The following is a 20,421-nucleotide window of genomic DNA, read 5'->3' on the forward strand; positions in this document are numbered from 1 at the left end:
TAATTATCTCTTATAAAGTCTTTAATACTTTTTCATTGGTAAAAAACATCTTAGATCATTTTAAGCATCTTGACAGTGCAATGCTGAAGCAACTTTTAAAAGTTAAATAACATGAAACAGTCAACGAGTTTTATTTCACAAGTGTAAACCTCTGTATGCCTATAGCTGGAAATGGTTAAAAGGGGAATCATCAACAATTTTAGTTTATTTTTAGTCTTAGCTGTCTGATATTATTACAAGACACCTCCAGGGGCTCGGCAAAGGAACTCAGCATATCACTGAACAACATGTCATACCTTCTCTTGAATTCATTAACATTTTTTGAATTCACAACCTTCAAAGGCAAACCATTCCAGTCATGCATAGTTCTATGAGAGAAAAATCTAGCTCTCACCCTCTTCTTGACTACATGCATTCATTCTCAACTTACATGGCATACCCACTTGTCCTCTCCTCACTCTCCATAAAATGAAAAATCCATTTACTGGTATCCTATATGACCTTTTCAGAAGTTTTTAGGTATACCAAATAATCTCTCTAAATAATCTCTCTTTCTCCTGTTTGCTAGTATCCCCAGCTTGCAAATTATCGATCTTTCCTCATAATCTACCTTCCACAATCTCAATATCAACTACACCAAAGTGCATAACTTTACATTTACTAACTGAACTGACAGCCATTTTAACCCGCCCACAATTCCAGCTTATTCAAATCATCTTGAAAGTATTGCATGTCAGTTGCGTTCCTGATTACCCTATCTATTTGCATCAGCAGCAAATACCTGTTGTGTGTATATGTCTCCTGTTAAATCCTTCCGGATGTCATTAATGTAAAGACTGAACAATGGTCATTAAATCTTGTAGACTGCTAATAGCCTGTTATATATTCATAATACTGATATATAATGTAAATAGGTGTGTGTGTGTGTGCGTGTTTAATAATATAAATAAATTTTAAAATATACACATTTTATAATAACATCAGTCTCTTCTATAATTGCACAACAGTTGTCACCTTTGTTAGTCGTTACTGTTTTGTCTACTAGTTTACTAGTTTGTATGTTTACACCTGAAGAAATCCTGCATAATTAGGATGAAATGTCATGTTGTCAATTAAAATATGTTATCTATTCCAGTGTTCTGTCTTAAACTATTAATTTTTCAGGAAATAACAATGTACATTAAAATATTAATTATAAAATACTATGATACTTTCTTATATTTTGGCAATGTTACATTGCCAACATCAGGGATCACAAAAAACAATGATATGTGCATGAAGGCACTAACACTGGGTAAATGAGACTGAAGAAAGGCAACCGAGGTTGGGCCTAGAGTTCTAAATTAGCAGGCTGAAGATCTTAGGATGCATGCTTCCCAAATTTAGGGCAGTCTCATGCACCCAAATTTGTTGAGGTTTGGAAAGTTTTTCAGGGTTGAGGTAGATTTGAGGAATAGCCTTTCATATTTGTATTTGCTGCAGTGTAATATAGTGGCCTTCTTCCAGTGTATCCTGTAGTGTGTGTGTCCAAAGTATAGTCAGCAAGTCCTGAGTGGATGTATTGGTAAAACCAGATGCAGTCCTTGTGTTCTGATATTAGCTGTCTTGCCTGTATGGTTGTAGTAGGATAGTGTACAACTGCAAGATCTACTCCTGTTAGACGTGGGTGATCTTTGGTGCAGCAGATAAGAGATGTCAATTTCTTATGTGGTTCTAAGTGGTGTTCTGTCTTATAAACTCTTAGTCACATATCATGAACTGGCAAAGCCTACATATACTTTATATAAATAAAACATAAAATAAAACTGTATATTAAAAAAAATTTAGTGACCTTCTACTCACTCTCACACACACACATTCATAGCCTTAAAACATTAAGTCTTCTGGCATTAAATACAAAATATCTGCACAGGTAGAAGTTAATATATTTCAGTCAAAGATTCAAACAGACATAACAGAGAACTTGGCAAAGCCTGTTCTGTAAAGTCAAAACACACACCTTTCACATTAAGTGTTCTGAGTTAATGGCAGTTCTCTAAAGAGAAACATTAGCAACATATTTCCTTGCAGACGATTACTCAAAGATTAACAACACAAATCTGTATCTTCAACATATGCAACATCAAGCATAATCAATTTCCATTTAAAACATATAACAAAACACTAACAGTTTACTTCTTAGGTTTCAGTTATGTAGCACTGAAAAAAGAAAACTATTTTGGAATGTTCCTATGTTTTAATTGATAACTATTAGTTACAAAAAAACAGGAAATAGTCTTCTTTCCAGTCTTCAAACAAAAAGCCAAAATTTAAAACGATGAAGATACATTAACTTCTCAATAGGAACTTGAATAAAGAATCTACAAAACACAACAATTCATTTCATATATTTTCTTTTAGGGGATTTCTTAAAAGGAATCATTCACATCTCTCTTTTCTTTTTCTATACATTCATTTTTACGTATTCTCTTTCTTAATGTATTCTTTTTCTTGTGTCCATGAGCTATTCATTTCATATCTCAGTAGAGAACACACTGTAATCTCTTATTTGTGAGGTTTTTGTGCAGTTTAAACTATGTGTGAATTTTTTTTAAGGCTCTTTAAATTAATAGGATTATTCACATGTAAAAATCAAATTAAGAATGTCCCTAATAATGGAATCAAGCTCAAAAATCATTTAGGTAAGGATCATGAACATGGACTGCTGACAAATTCAAAACTTGTAACAACATTCTACAGGCTCTTTATTGGATGTAGATGACAGAAATTATGCACAATAGCTTTGGTATTAGTGTATCCCACAGGGGGATACTGTGGCCCAGTGTGGCTTAACAGCACTTGCCTCAATGGTTGATATTTCATCTAAACCAAGCCATGAAATCCCTTAGTAATATCTTCCTCCTCCATTATGAAAGAGGGCTTTAGGCAACCTGTGGAGTAAAGATGAGAACAGTGACTTGTCCATACAGCTACTCAGGAACTAAAATCTAAATTACCTGCCTGGAGAACTGCCATACAAATGTCGCATAAAGCCTTTGATATTGTCCTGGAAACTATAACTATATTGCAGAAACAAAGTTATATGTCACCATTCCTTCCAGCTACTAGACTAAAGGGCTTACACTTTCTGAGACACAAGACAGGAAATGGAAGATGCAAACAGATGCTTCACAAATGGAAATAGAATGACTGTGATTGTGGCAATTTAACCAAGAATATTAGCCAAATTTTAGTGACTGCTCTGCATTCTCTTATTCTGGAACTTATATATAGATTTCTTTCAAGTGTTATTATGGATTCAGAATTAGAATGTTTAAACTATAATGCCTTTTGTGTTTTATGTACTAGTTTCATCTGTTATGCTCTTATCACTTTCTGCGTGTGTACACCATACACTAAATAGAAATCTTACTGTAGGTGGAGTGGTCAGATAATCCAGAAGTCCTACCCTAGAGACCAAACACAGAACTTTTTCAAGCCACTTAAGGTTTCTAATAAGCAAGGTGGTGATGGCCTCATCAGAACTTAAATTCAGCTCCCCTAGAGATGTTTACAATTATTTATGTATGCAATCACATTCAAGCCAAGAACTTGTATATCCACTGTGGTTAGCATATCCAAACGGGGCAAAAATATGCATTAATAAAACTGCATAACATACTAATAAATACAATTAAAAATAACTGAATGCATGAGGGTGATCTGAAAAGTTCTTGGCCTCGATCATAGATGGCAACATGGTCAGCAAGATTTTTTTTTTCTAAGTTGAAACATCTGGTCATAAGCATTCATGTGAAATTGCAAGTCATTCTATCAAGTAGTTTATTTTTTACGTGAACAACATCCCTCGGATGTTGTCTATATCCAAAGGATACAATTTTATTGCTTGGATACAATTGAGTATCGTACGGTTATAAAATTTTTTGTAAAAGAAGGTTTAATGCCAAAAGAAAATCATTCGAAGTAAGGAATACTAGGAATACTATTTCAATCTTTTAACCAGACTAGACAAAAAAAAAAAAAAAAAAAAAATTATGAGAAAAGACCTGGTTTGCAGAAGAAAAAATATCTTTCATCAGGACATTAAGGTCCCGATGAAAAATGCACCTTCCCACAAAGGTGTTTTGGCAATGGGAAAATTAAGAGATCTGCACTATAAATTGTTGGAACATCCACCCTATTCCCCAGATTTGGCTCCCTCTGACTTGTATCTCTTTCCAAAACTAAAACTCGTCCTTGGTCAGCGTTTTTCTTCGAATCAAAAGGCGATTGCAGCTGTCGAGAGGTATTTTGCAGATCTTATTGAGAATCACAACAGGGATGGGATAATGGTACTGGAGCATCGCTGGAATAAATGTATTAGTCTTAAGGGAGATCATGTTGAAAAATAAAAATAATTCTGAAATGATAAATTCGTTTTTTTATTGTTAGGCTGAAAACTTTTCAGACCACCCTCGTATTGATGTTTATGTATTAATCCTGTTATATCAATATTACTGTTCTGTGATTATTATTTTTTGTTGTTTTGTAAAACAAACAGGCAAGAGACCACACAATTAATATACAAAAATACTGTATAATGTGAAATAAGGTAAATACTTTATTTACTTTATTTCACATTTATTTACTTTATTTTTATATCCTCCTCAATGTTTATTATTCATTCATTATCACTGCCCAACCTCATCCTCCCATAATCATTCTACTAGCCACATATCAAAAGAACTCCCTAGGATTTCCTTTAGTGTTATTTGCAAACTGCTGCTCTTCCGCACTTTTGCTACCCTTACTAAATGAGTCACCTTCCTTGCTTGCTCTTTGTACTCCTCATGTAACTGATTATCTCCCCTCATTTTGTGCCATCTCCACAATGCCTTTTTTCTTCTAGACAGCACACTATGCCTCTTCAGGCATCCATTTTACACCTATCTTATTTAATCTTCTGATTTTTGGAATACAGTAAGTCAATGCCTCTTCAAGATACTCCCTGAGTAAAGACCAAGCAATACTGATTTCCTTCCCGTGCAATTCCTCATTTCATGATATTGCTCAAGCAGCCTCCTGAGTTTGTCACAATCACCTGCTTTATAGTTTCACATTAAGTTCTGATATGGCTGGCCAGCACCCAAGTGATCACTTCATGGTCACTTTCATTAACTGATGGAAGATGCAACTCTTCATTTACAGAAACAATATCTTCCGAAGAGATATTCAAATCCAAGACCCTCAAGTCCACTTGTGGTCTCTGTTATGTACTGCTTAAGGTAGCTATCCTTAAAAACTAAAAAAAATTCATTCTCTTTGGTTCATGATGCTATCACTTCATTCCAGTCTATATTGCCATAATTGAAAATACCCATAATGATCGTCCTTTTCTTATTACCAAACTACTTTGTCTAAACATTTCCTTCTCACTGCCTTCTACATTACCAGGTGTATAGTAACACCCTACTGAACATTTCATTCTGTCCGCCTCTACTTCACACCATACTGCTTAAATACCACTGTTAGTATTTGCTCCTTGCATTTCCACCCTAGATGGGCACAACTTTTATGTCATCATCAATAACACCCCCGCCCATTTCTACTATGTCTTCACAACATATTACATATCCCTCAATCTCTCTCTATTCCTGTCAGAATGTCATCCTCGTTCAACCATGTCTCACTTACACAAACAATTTTTTTGAAGAATGAGCTCTATTAACACTACAATTTCATTCCCCCCTTGTTTAGAATACTTCTAGCATTTGTAAACATACACACTAGATCATTTCTGTTTCTATAACAAGTCCTGCTAACCCCACCTCTTGAATATGACTCCTCTACCTCTTCCCTGTCCATTCCTGTTTATCATCACTGATATCACACCCCCGACCCAAACCTAAATGTCACCACCACATCCTTGACCACCTTAATCGTTTCTTGCGCACTCACACATCTACTCCTGAAACCATCTACACTTTTCATGCAGTGTTTCCCTCATCCACCCTGACCTCCCCTATTTCTCTGTACACTTTGTGTTCATTCTCTCTTATTCTCTTCACTTGTGCCACTCACAAACTTGCCTACTTTATTCTCCTGATCTTCCACAACACCTCGTGCTTCCTCCAGTCTTACATTCACTTCAGTTATTCTCTCTCTCTCTCCTGCAGCAACAGTTTCTTCAACTCACTCCGTTTCACTGCTGTTCAAGCACTCACACAAAATCTATTCAAATGTAGCCCATCATCACCTTTATACAGCTCTATCCACCTCTCAAACTCATCCCACACATTCACAAAATGAACTCCTTTCTCCTCACAGAACTCTGCTGGCATACCATTCATAATCTTTGCTCACCTTCTCAACTCATCATTATCATACCTGGACAACACACTGACTACCTTAACAACCATACTGTTATCTTTTACTCTCCCTAACAGCCTCATGGCATCCTGCCTTACATTCTTCCAATGATCCAAACTCTCTCATCTTTCCTATATCTTGAATTTCTCCCCAAGCACACACATACTGCATTCATGGCATCTCACCATTTTCAAAAAATCCATGCCACTTACATTTGTCTTTCGCACCATCATACATTTCACTGCCATTTTTACTTGCACTCCAAGCTGCACACAAGGAACACAAAGAAATTCAATAAATACAAAATTATAACTACACTAAACACTGCCTATTACAACTATTATACAACAATATTAAAAAAACTAATTATTGCAAATGCCACACACAATTTAAAATTTTAAATTGTGTGTGATCACTTTTCACAGTGTTTTTGATATACTGGGCCACTAGGTGGTGGAGAGAACTGTGTATGTCGTGAAAGCAACTATAACAAATATGAAAAGCATATTTTCCACAGAATAAAAAAAAAACATTCCACTTATGATGTTATCACTTCATTCCAGTCTATATTACCATAATTGAAAATATCCATAATGATCACCCTTTTCTTATTACAAGATAAGTTTTTGAAATTTTAAATTATGTGTGGCATTTGCTATAATTAGTTTTTTTAATATTGCTGTACAATTATTTAAAAAAAATCCCAATGCAATTAAATTTATTCTTTTATTTTTTTAGCAAGAGGAATGGAGAGGGATGACAGAGGCTTTTCCAGGCTGTATTCCATTACCTGTTGTGTATTGCTTCAGATTTTCATTTCAATGAATAGTACCTAAAAGAATATGTACATCTCACACCAGTGCCACTAACTGAGAATTATGAAATATCGTTCTGAGAACTCCGATAACAAGCTATTTGCACAAAGTTCATGGATTCAAAATGATACTGGCGAAAGAGAACAAAAAGAGATGGCGATTTTATAATCTCATTTTCCTTAAAGCCAAAAATAAACTACAGCATATCAAACCATACCTACCCTCCACCATTATTTTGAAGAAATGACCTATATTTCTGGGGTACGAGCGTTAAATTGCGCAGGATGTCTATGATAGAAATACGAGAGGCATGCTTTCCCTAGAAAGAAATATATTTCAGTCATACAACTTAAAGCAAAGCAAAATCATTTAAAAAATTCTGAAGCCATTAAATTTATTATTTTCTGTAAGAAGAGAAAAGGAAAATAATAATTATTATTATTATTTGACACCTCCAGGGAGTCCAAGACTCATCGAGGAAGGGCACCTACTCGACAACTCTAACTGGTAATTAGAGTACGGAATTAACAACGCATATAAAGTATATTAATTAAAGGTAACTTTAATAAATAACTTCTATATTTCGGCAACGTCACGTTGCCATCTTCAGGAACATAAAGATATGGTATGTGCACGCAGGCACTAACAAAAGCAAATGAGGAAGAAAGCAAGAAACTAATATTGTTCCTAAAGTCCTAGTGCCCTCTGGTGGGCTAATTTGGTTGACTTGGCAGTTGGGCTGAAGTTCTCAAAATGTAAGTCTCCCAAATTTGGGGTAGTTTCATGCACCCAAATTTGTTGAGGTTAAGCACATTTTTTAGAGCTGCTGAAGATTCCTTGAATAATCTTTTGTATTTAAACTTGCTGCGTGTATTATTTTTGTTTTCTTCCAACAAATCTAAAAAAACGTGCCTAACCTCAACAAATTTGGGTGCATGAAACTACCCCAAATTTGGGAGATTTACATTTTGAGAACTTCAGCCCAACTGCCAAGTCAACCAAATTAGCCCACCAGAGGGCACATTAGGACTTTAGGAACAATATTAGTTTCTTGCTTTCTTCCTCATTTGCTTTTGTTAGTGCCTGCATGCACATACCATATCTTTATGTTCTAAAGATGGCAACGTGACATTGCCGAAATATAGAAGTTATTTATTAAAGTTACCTTTAATTAATATACCTTATATGTGTTGTTAATTCCATAAACTAATTACCAACGTATAAGCCTTGCTATTAGAACTCTACAACTCTGTCTCCACCATTCAACCTCATCCACCAACGCCATCTACTGTCCACCACCACCACCAGTATTTTCACAGACAATCACAAACATCCATTCCCATGGCAGAACTCAAAGCCACAGCCTTTTGAGTTCTGCCATGGGAATGACACAATAAAATAAAAAAAAAGAAATGGAAAACTGCAAGAAGATGCCAATTCGTGAAACTCATTTTTCTGTACTATATTGCTGTTATATATATATATATATATATATATACACATATATATATATACACACACACACACACACACATATATATACACACATACAGGTAACCCTTGTATAACACGGATGTTAGGCTCCACTCCATAGAAATGCCACATTATATAAATCGCATTATACGAGACTTAGATCACATAGAAAAAGTAGGGTTAGGTTCCGAAATCGTTTTTTTTTTTTTAAATTATATAAACAACAATGACATATCCAACAAAACCAATATTTTTATTTAATTCAGGTAATTCATGAAAGTAAACTATAAACTATGAGACAAATACGTAGTATAAAATTATAAAAATTACAAATTGTACATAAATTTCCTTGCATATAATGCAAAAATGTTTTAGACACAATAAAATACAGTGCATCTTTTAATCGTCATCACTGTCTTCAGAAATAACATTTCATAGATGTTCTTTAAGTGGCTGGAGGTTGTCACCACTTGAAATCTCTCGGACATCATTTGAATAATTCTCATTGCATACTTCGGCTGGTTTAGTCATCAAGAAGTCAGTAATAAGACTTTGCTTTCCACTATGCTGCAATTTTTTATTAAGTTCATAATATGGCGCTAAACAAATATTCAATTGCCTCGTGAATTTTTCCGAGTGCTCCATCGAGGGATCATTATTAGTAAAATAATTTCCTAACTTTCTTGCCAAGTCCAATCCTTCTGCTAATTTCTTTAAACTGAATTCTTTAACGGATTCGTTACAATTAGAATCTTCGGCAGAACTTTCCCTGCCATTTGGTTTGACGTCATCTATTAACTGTACCAATTCCTGCTCATTTAAATTTGTTTCTCCATCAATTAATTCACTAATTTCATTTTCAACCATATCGCAAAAGCCCTCTCCACCAAAAAGGTGTGCGATGTTTATTATACGACTTAGCTCGGATCCATTGGAGGTACGAAGTTTTGTTCCAGAACGGCTTCAGGCTATGTTTTTTTTCCAGCAAGCATTCAGCATAGAGGGTTGTAATTCCTTAATGGACAGAGAAATAATTTTCACACAATTCAATACTGAAAACTCTTTCCACACTTGAGGCAGTGTCATGTTTGGATTAGATTCCATTTTTTCCAAAATTAATTGGAATGTTCGACGAATATAATATGACTTAAATGTTGATATTATTCCTTGGTCGAGTGGTTAAATAACTGAAGTAGTATTAGGCAGCAACAAAGTTATTTTAATATTCGGATGACTTAGATTTGTTGGGTGGCCTGGTGAGTTATCTAAAATTAGTAGAATTTTGAAGTCCATATTCTTTTTCTTTGTGTAACTTTCTACATCAGGTACCTTGAAAAACCAATTTTCAAACATGCTAGCTGTAACCCATGCCTTTTTGTTGGCCCGCCAATAAACAGGTAGGGTGGACTTGTCGAACCCTTTCATCGCACCAGATTGCTTAATAAACATTGGTTTTGTCATGTAATCACCTGATGCATTACTACAAAACAGTAGAGTAATTCTATCTTTGGAAACTTTGAATCCAGGAGCTGATCTTTCATTTTTCGAAATATAGATGCGTTTTGGCATTTTTTTCCAATATAACCCAGATTCATCTGCACTATAACCACCTTCTTCAATGATTTTTAAAAGTACTGCTGGGCATTTCCGGGTAGCTTCAACGTCTGCTGATGCTCCCTGGATTTTAAGATTATACAAAGAAAACTGCTTTTTAAAGTTTTCAAACCAACCCTTAATGGCACAAAATCCATGCAGAGATTTCTTCTGAAGAATCTTGATCAAGTTCTTTTAAATGTTTATAAACTTTCAGAGCTTTTTGCTTAATAAGGTGTCCATCCAAAGGAATTGAGTGCAATCTTCTATCCAAATCATTAGATATTTCTCATTTTTTTTCAACTAGAATATCTCGAACACAAGCAACGTGCTTTGCACTTACCATTGACCCAGCAATAACACTTTCTCGAATTTTATGTTCATTTGTTTGACTGTTAGAATTGTTGATTCATTTAAATTCAGAGTCCTTGCAACAACTCCTGGTTTTTTTCAAATTTTCAACTGATCCAAGATTTTAATTTTTTCTTCAAGAAAAATGAATTTCCTCTTCAATATTGGTTTTTTCCCCTTTCGTTGTAGTTTTAGTGGCCATTACAATAAAAATAAATTTTTACATGCGCTTTCCTGGCAGAAAATGAAGACAATTTTCAACAATAAACATTTTATACAGTAAACCCTAGATGGCAAACCTGTGGCACGTCTGAGAATTTTGCTGGCATGTCAACGATTTACAGGTGATATCCTTTTATACGCTTATAAATTATTCAACTTTTTTTAATTGTTACAATAAGTACCAGCTGAATTTCATTTTACACAAGACAGCAGGTATAAAAACGTGCATATGATTGTGCGGTATTAACAAAAGATCGCACAACCCAAAGACAAAAGCAACCGACAAGTGTTGAGTTGAAATGCTCATTCTCTTCAATCGAATTCCATAACATCTGAAACTGTCATAACATTCACAACAGGGTGTCATTATCGTTCCCTTGGAACTTCTCATTACTGACTAGCTCAACTCACACAAACGTTTCAACCCTTGGTTGAATTTTATGGCTTCTTGTTTGCGTTTGAGGTGGCAGGCGAACTCACACATTCATTATATGATGTTTCAATTGTTGGTAGTCTTTTATTTTAAATTAGCCTTTGCGATCTGTCATAATGATATCGAGAATTTCAAATGCAATAAAACAAACACTTATTTCATAATTGAAAAATTGGACAATATTTTTAGTTATATACAGTGTTTCGGTGCAACATATGGTTTCGCTTAAGTCTATACAGCATAGTTTCTGTGAGAGGGGGACATGTGATTTCTGCGTGATATGGGCAGACACAAATTTAATGAAGATAAAATTTGATTTTTAAGTCCTGCGGTGAAAAATATTAAAAAATACAAATAAATAAAGGGTTACTAGAAATTATAGACCATGTTATATCGAAACCGCGTTGTATAAGTACCGCATTATACGAGGGTTACCTGTATATATAATTTTTTTTTTCAGTCTAAATTTCAAGTATCTTCAAGTTGTATCTAGATAATGATGAAATAGCAGAGGGCCTGTCTCTGCCAGTCCACTCAAAATTCTTGACCATTATCCAATCCTTGGTTCACTTTAAAGTGTACCAAGGCATGTCTTTTTTTCCCCAAAAGTTTAGGAGATTTTTCATCTAATGGAAATATCAGAAATTTTTTCAGAAAAAATCTCAGAAAAAATATCAGGCCTCCATGGAGTCAAAAGACTCTTTGTGGGAGGTCCTTCCTAAGAAACACAAAGTCTATCAAAACTCATCGAGGGGAGGTCCCCCCCTAAGAAACACAAAGTCTATCATACCACTCCTTGAACTCATTGATCGTTCTCGCTCTCACCACTCCATCAGGCAATGCATTCCATGGTTCAACCACCCTCCATGCAAAGAAACCACTCCTCACCCTCTTGCTCACAGTTTCCTTTAGTAACTTCCAGGGATGGCCTCTTGTCATCACTCCTTCCCGCTGTTCAACCAAGCGAAAGAACTCCCTAGTGCCAACCCTGTAACCACCTCTCAACAGTTTAAAAGTCTCAATCATATCACCTCTCCTTCTTCAATCCGCCAAACTCTGCAGTCCACATTCCCTCAGCCGATCCTCATAACTATCATTGTACAGTCCTGAAACCATCTTTGTTATCTGCCTTTGTACCCTTTCCACAGTTAATTTATCCCCTTCAAATCCTGGGGACCAAATCTGAGAACAATAGTCCAAGTGTGGTCTGATCAGGGTCTTATACAACGGATTGATAACTGTTTTATCTCTGCAGGTCAGTGTCCTTCTCATTATTACAGCAATCCTCTGTGTTACCTTCACCACCTTTGCAATATATCACTTAAATTTCAGGTTTCTATCAATCATCAATCTCAGATCTCTTGTCTCCCCTATTTCATCCAGTATAACACCTCCCATAGAGTATGCAGTGTCCCATCGATGTTTCCCAAACCTCAAGACCTTACATTTTGCTGCATTAAACCGATACTCCCATTCATTGCCCATCTATCTAGCTTATTCAAATCCTCTTGCAGGGCTGCCACATCTGCACTATTACTAATAATCCTTCCCAGCTTCCCATCATCTGCAAACAGCTGAATATCCCCTTGCAATCCACTGACAATGTCATTGATATAAAGGTTAAACAATACAGGTCCCAGTACTCAGCCCTGTGGGACCCCACTTGTAACCCTCTGCTTCCTTGAAATTGACCCACCATATACAACTCTCTGATACCTATCGGACAGCCAATCCTGAATCCAGTTGACCAATCTGACATACAGACCCATGTGCTGCAACTTAAATATCAGCTTATCACGTGGCACCCTGTCAAATGCCTTCGCTAAGTCTAAGAAAATGACAGTATATGCCTTTCCCTCATCTAATGCTCTTGTAACTTTATCATAAAAGGCTAGCATATTGCTAAAACAAAAGCACCCCTTCACAAATCCATGTTGACTCTCACAGATAACATTACCTTCATCTGCCCAATGCTGTATACGGTCCTTCACTACTTTCTCCAAGATCTTACTAACTACTGATGACACAGAAACTGGTCTATAATTAGACACTTCCAGTCTGCTACCACCCTTATGCAATGGCATTATCTTACCTTCCTTCCATTCCATGGGCACCTTTCCAGTAGCCAGACTTTCATTGAAAAGCCAGGTCAAAGGCACTGTCAGTTCCTCACATTCTCTCAAAACTCGTGGTGAAATACCATCCGGTCCCACAGCTTTACTGACATCCAGAGTACTCAGTATTTGAAATACACTCTTCTCCTGTACCTCAAATCTGCCCTATCCCTCTAGCATTAAAACTGACTACTCCAGGATGAAATACTCCAATAAAGTGTTCATTGAACAATTCTACTATGCCCTCTGCATTGGTCACTCTATTCCCATTTTTATCCCACAAAATCATTCTTCCACAGTCATTTCTCGTCCTACTGGCCACATATCTAAAAAATTCCCTACGATTTTCTTTGGATCTTAGTGCTAATCTCCTCTCATATTCCAGTTTCGTCTTCCTTACCATACTAGTCACTCTTCAGGCCTGTGTCTTATACTCTTCATGCATCTTCTCTTCACCTGTCTCCTTATATCTCTTCCACAGCCTCTTTTTCGCATGCAATTCCTGTTTAATATTGTTTGTCATCCACTTTACTCCAAATTGTGTCCTCTTGTTCACTCGTGGTATACAACTTACCATTGCTGCTAACAAATATTCTTTCATAATTTCCCATGCACTAATGATATCCTGGCCTTCCAATTCCTCCCTCCATGAAACTTCCCCAAGTTGATGTCTTAGACTATTATAATCACCCGCCTTATAATTTCACATACGTTCCCTTCTCTTTAATACTCCTGCATGTCTATTCATTTTCCAAGTCAAAACCATATGGTCATTCTCTCCAACTGGTGGGAGAAATGTCATCTCAGTTATTACAACTCTTCTGATGCTATAACCAAATCCCAAACTCTTGAACCTCTTGTTCCCTCTATTACATGTTGCCTAAGACATTCATTTGTCCCTCAAGAATTCTAGAAATTCCATTCCCTTATTGCTACATGCATCTTCCTCTCCCCAGCTTATACTACTGTAGTTAAAATCTCCCATAAGAATCATTCTTCTCGCACTTGCCAAACTCAATTGGCTAAACATTTCTTGGTCCCCACCCTCTGTACTCCTGGGTCTGTAGCAACACCCCACTAAATATCCTGTCTTGCCCACCTCTACCTCACACCATTAACATTATTATATATTATATTACATAATAATTAACATAAAATGATTCCTCTAGCAAGTGGTAACCTGATTGTTGTATTTACCTTGTATTCCTATTTGGTTCTGGTACACTTTTTTGAGAACCATATGATATGCTGAATTGTTTTTCAGCATATCGCAAGTGGCTCAACACGAAAACTACAACTTCATTCAGTCTACACTGCAGATTGTAACTAAAAATAAATAAAAAAAATATTTATTATTATTGTTGTTGTATGAGCACCTCCTTGGAGTCTGAAGACTCATCGTAGGAGACCCCAAGCTATCCACACAATCTTTCATACCTAGCACTCATAACTGACTCTGGCAACCCATTCTACTCATTCACAACTCTCTAAGCAAAAAATCTAGTGCTCACACCCCTGACTAACAACACTCTTATTCAACTACCAGCGATCATCCCTTATTCTGGCCCCTGAAGTCAAGTGCTGAAACATTTCCTCTGAATCAATCCTATAAAACCCTTTAAACAACTTAAATGATTCTATCATATCCCCTCTTTTTCTCCTGTCAACCAACTTCTGCAATCCACACACCCTCAACCTATCTCCATAGGGAACATTACACAGATCACTCACCATCTTAGTCACTTGTCTCTCAATCTTCTCCACTTCTTCCACATCCCCAAGAGACCAGACTTGAGCACAATAATCCAGATGTGGATGTATGAAGGCCTTACAAAAGGGAATAACTTCCTTATCTCTACTTGTTAATGTGTCTTCAATAGCCAAGTAATCTTATGGGCTACCTTAGCAATATGTCCTCTAAACTTTAACTCTGTCTACCACTAAATCTCTAGCTTCATCTATTTTGTGCAGTACAATGCCATCAATGTGACACACAGCTTGTAATCTGTTTATCCCAAAATGCATACTTTACATTTCTCCACACTGAACAGATACCCATTATCATTTGCCTATTTAAATCATCCTGCAAGCTCCCCACTTCACACTGATTAACTACATTACTTTATCTAATTTTGCATCATTAGCAAACAACTGAATATTTCCTTTCAAGTTATTTCCTATATCATTTATGTACAAATTAAACAGCAATGGGCCCAACAGCAAACCTTGTGGCACACCATTAGTCACCTGTTTTTGCCTCGATTCTGATCCCTCCTTTTTGATCTGTCCAGCAGCCATCCTCTTATCCACTTAAGCAGTGTTATTTCCATTTGTTCTAATTTGCGTAACGAAGTTCAATGTGGTATTCTTTCAAATGTCTTTGCAAAATCCAGCAAAATAACCGTGTAGCCAGTTCCTTTATCCAACTCTGCTGTTACTCTATTATGAAAACTTAATAAATTACTAATGCATGACAACCCTTCACAAAGCCATGTTGTGAAAGGGTTGTCATGCAAAAAAACATCCTTAAATTCAAGACAAACTTTATAAGGACTAACTGCACTAAACTTCCTTCCTGCTAAAATGAAAATCAAGTCTTTTGGCTCCTTGCCAAGCAATGGGATGCAATTTTTGCCATTGTATGTTTCCATCTCTCTCTCTCTCACACACACACACATACTGATGGTATGATGGTAGCATCTCCTAAAGAGAAAGCATCAATCTCTTGACATTAGTCTTTTCCCAAATTCTTGTTTAGACAACAAAGGCAAATCTCCTACCACTATCTCCCAAACTATCCACAGTATGCACCTTTTGATCCTTTATTAGAAGGACATCAGAAAATATTCAACAGCCTTGATACTAACATGTCACCTGACCCTAATGGTGCTGACTCTAGTTGTACTAAAAGTTTGTGTTCCAGACTAATGCCCATCTTGTTATCACCTCTACAAGCTGTCACTCATCTGAAATCATGCAACAACATGGAAGCAAACCTTCATCCAGCTTATTTCCAAAAAAGGAAGATAAAAGTCATCCATCAAACTATTGCCCTATTGCTCCACTTTATTATTCTCTAAAATAATGGAAAAGGTTGTAATCAGCCAACTTCATCAATATCTGGAGACACCAGTTACTTAGTGATCACCAACATGGCTTCCACCATTTTCACTCCACAACAGTCCTAGTTCACCTCACTCATCTTCGAACACAAGCCATGAAAATGTTTGGTGAAACTGAAGCAGTCACTCTTGATATTTCCAAAGCATCTGTAATAACTGGATTGGTTACTAGCTTCCTCTTTGGTTGTTTCACTGCATGTCATGGTTGATGGCTCCCTCTGAGCTTCACCAAAGTAACAGTACCTTAGGGCTCTGTTCTATCACCTACCCTTGATAACCTACTCTCAATCATCGCTAATTCTATCCATAGCTTCTCAACAGTACTTTCCATTCATTCTACTCATTCGACAAACCATGCCATGCACAGATATCCCAAGCATTAAGATAATTTACAATCAGTGCATTAACTATTGATCTATGTACAATCCTTTAATAGGGTGAGGACAATCTGGTCATGTTCAATGCCACCAAAACACAGTCTTGCCTCTTCTCTCACAAAAGAGATCTCAGCTCACAATCTCTTACCCTCAATAATACACCAGACAAGATCATATCTCTCTACTCGATATAGACATATACCTCTAATTTCTCCTGGCATTAACACATCACATCAGTAGCTTCTCCAACATCTAAACAAAACTAGGCATTCACTTTTGTTCAAGATACTATTCTATGCCGAACAAACTCAACTATACACAAATCCCAATTTTGATCGTGTTTAGAATAGTACTCAAGTTTGGAGTAGAGCACCTAAAACTTTTCAAAAAATTCTTGACTCTGTCCAGAGACAAGTAATTAGGCTAACAGATGATCCCCTGTTACAGATTCACTTCAACCTTTATCTCATAGATAGAATGTTTCAGCTCTGTGTCTATTCTACAGATACTTCAATGGCCCCATTACTCCAGTGAATTGGCAACCATCATTCCTCATGTATTAATCTTGTTTTAACAGATGCAGCTTTCTGTTGCACCTGTTAATACAAGAGCAGCAGCTTCTCAGCATTCCTTTAATGTGCAACTGAAGATATGCTGAACCTGCTTCTTCTCTTCTTCCTTTTTCCATCAATCTCTGTTCTCTGGAACAGCCTTCCTCATGAAATATTCCCATGAAAACTATAATTGCAGTTCCTTTTTTTTTTAAATATATACTGTGTGTGTGTGTATATATATATGTATATATATATATAAACTACTATCTCAGTCCTCATCTGCACCCCACACACACGGCACTAATGCACTTATAGGTCTCTCGACTTCTACAAATTATATTACTAAGCACTTGGTTGTAGTGCACTATTATTAGAAACAAGTAAAGAACTATGACAGACTACAGTATGACTGCAGAAAGTGGATGTTTTCTCCCTTTGGAAATATTAATGTCAAAGTTGTCAATGAAATTTACTTATGTCATTTTATAAGAAATATATAATTTTAGGTAGCAACTGATGGTTCTTGAGTAATATTAAAAATACCAAGGTTAATTTCGCTAATTCAGTCAACCCTTATTACAGCAAACACCAATGAAACCTCACTACAACAAATATGCAAAAAAAGTACTGATGAAAGCTCCTTGAATAAAATGCTGCATTTTAGACTAGGTAAGTTATGGATATTCAAAGCAGTTTATAAGAGAGTGTGAGTATGAAGTGTGATTTAAATGTGCAATGAATAGAAGGTGAGGTATCAATAATTGAAGCTGATAAAAGCATGTGTGGAACTGTAGTGAATGATGCAAGTGTATTAGGAGATTTAGTGCTCATCTCATGAGTAGAAAGTAAATGTGAAAAAGAGATGCATGTGAGAAGTGAAAAAAAAGGTGCATAAAAGAAACTGAATGATCTTAAGAAGCAAAAGTATTGTAAATGCTGTCATAAGCAGGATGGGTAGGGTGAAAGTAGGACACAATGAATGTGGTATGATGGCAGTAAGTGATACAGGAACAGGTGAATAGTAAGAGAAGGAAGAGAATGAAAGTGAACTGGTAGAAGAATGAATAAGGAGTGATAGTGAAATATATAAGCAAGGTAAAGTAAGGTAATAAGGAAAATGAAAATAAGTACGGATGTCTGCAAAGGAATGGATAATAGGAGTGAAGAGTGAGATAGGAACAGGCTATTGAAAGTAGGAGGAAAGTGTTATCTTGGTTTACCAAGAAGGTAATATGTCAACTCTCCAACCAGCAAGCAATGAATTCAAATCCCACTATTTATGAACAGAATTCAACAAATCATGCAAAACCCTGCTCACCAAGAAAAACGTGCTTGTCATGACACCTCACATTACCATTTTTTTAATATGTCCCCATAAGTCAGGAGTTTCATAAAGTGATTAGTGGAGACCATTTCATCTGTGTGAGAACCATTCCAAAAAGAGATTAATAAGAATAGAAAGAACAGTAAAAACACCTTCAGAAAATTGTTACAATATATTTTGTTACCAGAACGACCATGTATATCACACATGTTCTTCTGTTTTTTTTTTTCTTAACTTAAAAAAAAAGTAGATGTTTTTAATTAAATAAGAAGAGAAATTATCCAAACAACCAAACTAGCAGTATATAAAAGAGTATTCAAACCAGTGTTAAGTTATGAAATCTGATTGGGTTAGAAATAAAGCCCTTGATCAAAGATTAGAGAACAGAGATATAAGAGTTCTGAGAAAGATGGGGGGGGGGAGCATGAACAGATGACATCAATTGCAGAATTATATTAAAATTGAAGACATTAGGAAGGAAGTTGACATTGTTTGTATCAAGAATATGTGAGCAGGGCTAATCTAAGGTAGTATGGTCACTTAAAAAAAAAATGGGAGAGGAAAGGTTAGCAATTTTGTCTGACACCAAGATGGCAGGTAAAGAGCCAGAGGAAGATCAAGATCTGGCAATTGATTTAGTCAGAAGTGCCCTAAAATGCCAAAATATATGCCAATATTGGAGTGTTAACAAGTAATAGACTAATTTGGAGGAAAATTGTTGATATAAGGAGATGATTAATAATGTAAACTTAATCATGTAGTCATAGTAGCCTGAACATCCCTAGAGGGTACATTTCAGGAAATGATGATAAAAAGATTCTGATTTGTCCCATCTGCAGTTATTCACCAGATGGCAAAATGTACTCACCACAGTAGGCAGTATATTTGTTGAGGCCTGAGCAGAAGTACTTGTGAAATGTCTTTAGGTGGTATACATAAAATTAAATAACTGATGCAAGATTATCACCTTACTTATTAGAGACCTTAAGTGGCTTGAAAATGTTCCCAGTTTAGTCTCTGGAGTAGGGTTTCAAAAAAAAAAAAAAAGTATCAGAAACTGGAAGGAAAAGGGGGAGGAAGAAGAAAGAAGAGTGAGGATTCATTTGTGAAGGAAATGAAAAGGAGATGAAGGAATTTAAGAGGAAAGACAAACAAGAGAAAGTGTAACTGAGGCTGCAAAGAGGAAAGAAAAAGAGAGGAAGTGCAAATGAACTGCTTGGTGGTTGAATGTACCAATAATATGAAGGAGGCATGAATGAGGAAGCATGGAATTTTTGTGTGTTAACAGAAATGAAGTGGAAGAGTGCCAAAGTAAAGTTCTGTGTTGTGAGGAGGAGTGATCATGAAGGACATGATATCTAGGACATGCAGGAAGAGAGATCTTGAGTATGTGGATATATGGGATAAATACAAATGGGAGAAAGCTGTTTGCCAGAAAGACTGTAGTTTAGAGGGAAAGAAAGAATGTGTCCAGATAAGAAAATGATAATTAGATGGTGAGGCTTTCAGTTTAAACTATTGGGATACATGTGATTGATACTGGTGGAATAGAAAGACAGGCATTACCTCACTGGAAGCAGTCAAGTCAATTGTGTGGAATGATTGTGAAAAATTCTTATTATTACTATTTCTCCATGGAGTCAAAGACTCATTATGTGAGATCCACTCATTATTCCCACAATATCTATCATGCCT

At 36.1% G+C, this 20,421-nt stretch overlaps 1 protein-coding gene across 1 annotated transcript in view; it reads right to left on the reverse strand.

Annotated features, from left to right (window-relative positions):
- Positions 1-20,421, reverse strand: part of LOC150109484 (uncharacterized) — a 52,093-nt gene that overhangs the window by 18,239 nt on the left and 13,433 nt on the right. Inside the window, exon 2 of the mRNA XM_090408551.1 lies at positions 7,385-7,482. Within this exon, the coding sequence (XP_090264677.1) occupies positions 7,385-7,482 (98 nt within the window). The remainder of the gene's footprint in view (positions 1-7,384; positions 7,483-20,421) is intronic.

The sequence above is a fragment of the Typopeltis vanoorti genome, chromosome 2, assembly GCF_054136105.1.
Source record: "Typopeltis vanoorti isolate ZY-2024b chromosome 2, IOZ_Tvanoo_1.0, whole genome shotgun sequence".
Classification (NCBI taxonomy): domain Eukaryota; kingdom Metazoa; phylum Arthropoda; class Arachnida; order Uropygi; family Thelyphonidae; genus Typopeltis; species Typopeltis vanoorti.